This window comes from Acyrthosiphon pisum, chromosome X (genome assembly GCF_005508785.2).
Source record: "Acyrthosiphon pisum isolate AL4f chromosome X, pea_aphid_22Mar2018_4r6ur, whole genome shotgun sequence".
Classification (NCBI taxonomy): Eukaryota; Metazoa; Arthropoda; class Insecta; order Hemiptera; family Aphididae; genus Acyrthosiphon; species Acyrthosiphon pisum.
In genome coordinates, this window is record NC_042493.1 from 79,640,018 (window position 1) to 79,643,715 (window position 3,698).

A 3,698-nucleotide genomic window follows, 5' to 3' on the forward strand; every position below is an offset into this window, starting at 1 on the left:
CTTCTTACTACTGGTCTACTCAAATTCAAAAAGGAGAAACAATTGGAAAAATGCTGTTCAAATCAAAATAATCCTATCCCATACAACACCTCCGGAAAACAATTAAGCCATACAAAAAATGCATTAACCCTGTCATACGTCCTTAACATTACTATTGGTTTGACACTTTTTTCTCCAAATTTGGTTATTATTTATTGTTACGTTTTACACGTAAATCTACCACTTCTGGTCTAGACAATATTTCACTATTTATGTTAATCAGTAATTACATAACGTAAATCCCTCCTCCACTCAAATTCCATAGGATTCTCTTCTATCTGTTCTGAATAAAATTTTAAACAACTCACCAACCTTTCGAAATTTGTATCGAATCATCCTCATTTAACTCTAACGTCTCTTTAATTGAAGTATCTCCTTCTCTATTTAAGGGTTTTAAATATATGCTAAAATCTAGAATTGATTGGTGGTTGGAATCTAACTTTATCTTATCAGCAAACTTGTTTACATTTAGGAAAGGTATAGACACCATAGAATGCCTTTCAACTTTATTGGGGATATTTACAACCCTTTAACAATAAATAATTTTTTGTTGTCACTTTTGTCGACAACCGTGGCGACTTCGATTATATCAACATTCCTACCCTCATCACTCTCATCTCCTCTCATTGGATCATGTGTCTTCCAAATTATCCAACGTTTTGTCTTCTCTTTTTAATTTCAGAAAACTTATTTTACCTTCCACTTTTGGATCATCATCTAGTCGATCTATCTTTACTGGTCTGCTCAGGGTGTTTGTCTCAGCCCAATACTATTAAACATATACATGAGTATCGTTATAAGCATTTCCCATGGCTCGGTCACCAATGTCTCATTTATCCAGATGATTTGGTTATTTTTTATTTAAGTAAGTCTCTTAATCATGCAATCGATAATATTAACTCTGCAATCAAGGATCTAAGTGATAGGTCAAAATAATTGGAAATAAAAATAAAATGGAATATTATTACTCCAACACTTTTTTGACGAATTTGATTTTTTTTTTTTAATCGTTTTGACCAATCAATTATTTTTGCATACGTATGTCTTTGAATTGTGTATTTTTATAAATTATAAGTAATTGTAATTGAACCACATAGATGACAATGAATATTTAAACGTACTTTGGTACCCATATTGTATTACCCAATAACAATTTATCTTTAAACAATTTTTGCAATTTGTAAACAAATATGAATATTTTAGTATAGTACAAATCCTAAAGAACGTCCTTGGCTTATTATTGAGATCTATTACGTTAGAAATCTACCACATGCTGCATAAATAAAAGGAAATAGTAAATTAATTTACTTAAATCAAATAATAAATGTTGCTGTTTAAAATAAAAGTGAACAAATTATTTTTATTTTTTATTTTTCATCATACAAAAATGAAATAAATAATTAGACAAGTAAATTTATTACTGTAATGAAATTCATAGTAGCTGTATAATATATATTGGCATAGACTGGTTGAGTTAAATTATTCGCCAGTGTGTGTGCGTTGATGTCTTGACAAATTGCCACTTGCAGAGAACGATTTTCTGCATACATCGCACGCATACGGTTTTTCCCCAGTGTGTGTGCGTTGATGTATCGTCAAATGTCCACTTTTACTGAACGACTTGTCACATACATCGCACGCATACGGTTTTTCACCAGTGTGTGTGCGTCGATGTGTCGTCAAATCTCCACTATTACTGAACGACTTGTCACATACATCGCACGCATACGGTTTCTCACCAGTGTGTGTGCGTCGATGTGTCGTCAAATGGCCATTTACGCTGAAAGATTTGTCGCATACATCGCACACGTATGGTTTTTCGCCAGTGTGTGTGCGTCTATGTTTCGTCAAATTGCTACTATTACTGAAACGACCTGTCACATACATCGCACGCATACGGTTTCTCACCATGTGTGTACGTCGATGTATCGTCAAATCTCCACTTTTACTGAACGACTTGTCGCATACATCGCACATGTATGTTTTTCGCCAGTGTGTGTGCGTTGATTTGTCGTCAAATGGCTATTTACGCTGAAAGATTTGTCGCATACATCGCATGCGTATGGTTTTTCACCAGTGTGTATGCGGCGATGTGTCGTCAAATTGCTATTATTAATGAGCGACTTGTCATAGACTTCGCACGCATATGGTGTCTTCTCCATTTGTCTGCTGATGTATCGGAAATCTGATTCGATTAGTAAATAATTTATTTAACGTGTAATTATATTTCATAAAATTATTTGTTTACTAAGGGGTTCTCTTTATGGTCGATTAGAATTTATTGACTTAACCACATTTTTAAGCCAGTACTTGTTGTATTACTTTTTAACTTAAAATTAAGTTTATTATATTATGCTGAATTAACATAGTTATTAATAAATTTATTAATTTGTTTTAAGTTTTAAATTTTAAATTTTAAAATAATAACATATTGCCTAGCAATGATCTCTTAGATCTTAATCTATTAATTATTTCTTGAGAATACATCTTTTAACACACAACACATCTTAACATTAGGTAGGACATTAGGACAGGTAGTAGTCGTAACCACTACCTATCGGTAATCTGTTATAGTTGGTGGTAGCCCAGCCTCGGGCTGCCGATAAGAAATCTTTTTTTGTGTAAGAAGATAATAGTTAGGTAAGTATACAATTATAGATCTATTAGACTTATTTGGACTAATAGCTCATTCCTCCTACTCCTTCTCGTAGTCACTAATGTGGTAGTTCTTAATAATATTTAAGACATAATATTTTGCGCCAATTTTCGTACTTTTAATAAATTAGTGCCACTAATAAGTACCTTTAAAAGAGTATGTAATCTATGTCAAATACTTTTAATTTAGTATTTATCTGATAAATTAACCGAGCTCAGTAGCTCATATCAATTATAGCACATAAAACGTGAATTAATAACATGCATCTTTTTTAGGTTAATGTTGTTGTTAATTTCATGGGCTACTTCTAGGGTTGTGAAATGCCATATTTTTTCTCTTGTTCAGTTTAGTGGCTGACATTGTATTATATCAGTTTGGAAGAGATATCATTTGATTAAAATACACTATCAAGGTGTTGGGCGTATATTTCGGCTTTATCTTGCTCACTGCAAGTACCGTCTACATTATAAATAGACGGTACCTACATGAGCACGAATTCTTTTATTCACCTTGTAGATTTCCACAGTGAGTAATCAGTATCATCCATTGCAGATAAACCACTCAGATACAATTCGAATGTTTTGTTTATCAGTTCATTGATTTCGTCACGTAAAATTTTACTCAAACGGTTCCATTTGGTTGTTTGTACGGCTGGGTAAAAGTGTATACATTTTATAACGTGGACACTTTGTAGTTTGTATGGTCCTGTAAAATGAACATTTCAGAACGTGACAGTTTGAACTAGAAATCTAGTAGGTACCTATTTACTATATACCAAGGGTAACCAATCAATATTTTTGTAGGGCCACAATCTGGAAATTGTTCAAGGGCCTTCAAAATATTGCTAACGTCGGTAAAAATCATATAGACATATCAATAAAATATTTATTGTATTTATTAATATGTCCAAGGTAAGAACCAATGAACAAAAATGATAATTTTCAACTCTAAAACCCTAATATTATCGGTTTTTACTTTATTTTTTTGTCTGCGACCCACCATT

The 3,698-nt window shown here is 32.4% G+C and overlaps 1 protein-coding gene across 1 annotated transcript in view; it reads right to left on the reverse strand.

Annotated features, from left to right (window-relative positions):
• Window positions 1-1,518: 1,518 nt before the first annotated feature.
• Window positions 1,519-3,698, reverse strand: part of LOC115033161 (zinc finger protein 271-like) — a 6,243-nt gene continuing 4,063 nt past the window's right edge. Inside the window, exons 2-3 of the mRNA XM_029485257.1 lie at window positions 2,021-2,131; window positions 1,519-1,853 (exon numbers count right to left, since the gene is read on the reverse strand). Coding sequence (XP_029341117.1) covers window positions 1,519-1,853; window positions 2,021-2,131 — 446 coding nt within the window. The remainder of the gene's footprint in view (window positions 1,854-2,020; window positions 2,132-3,698) is intronic.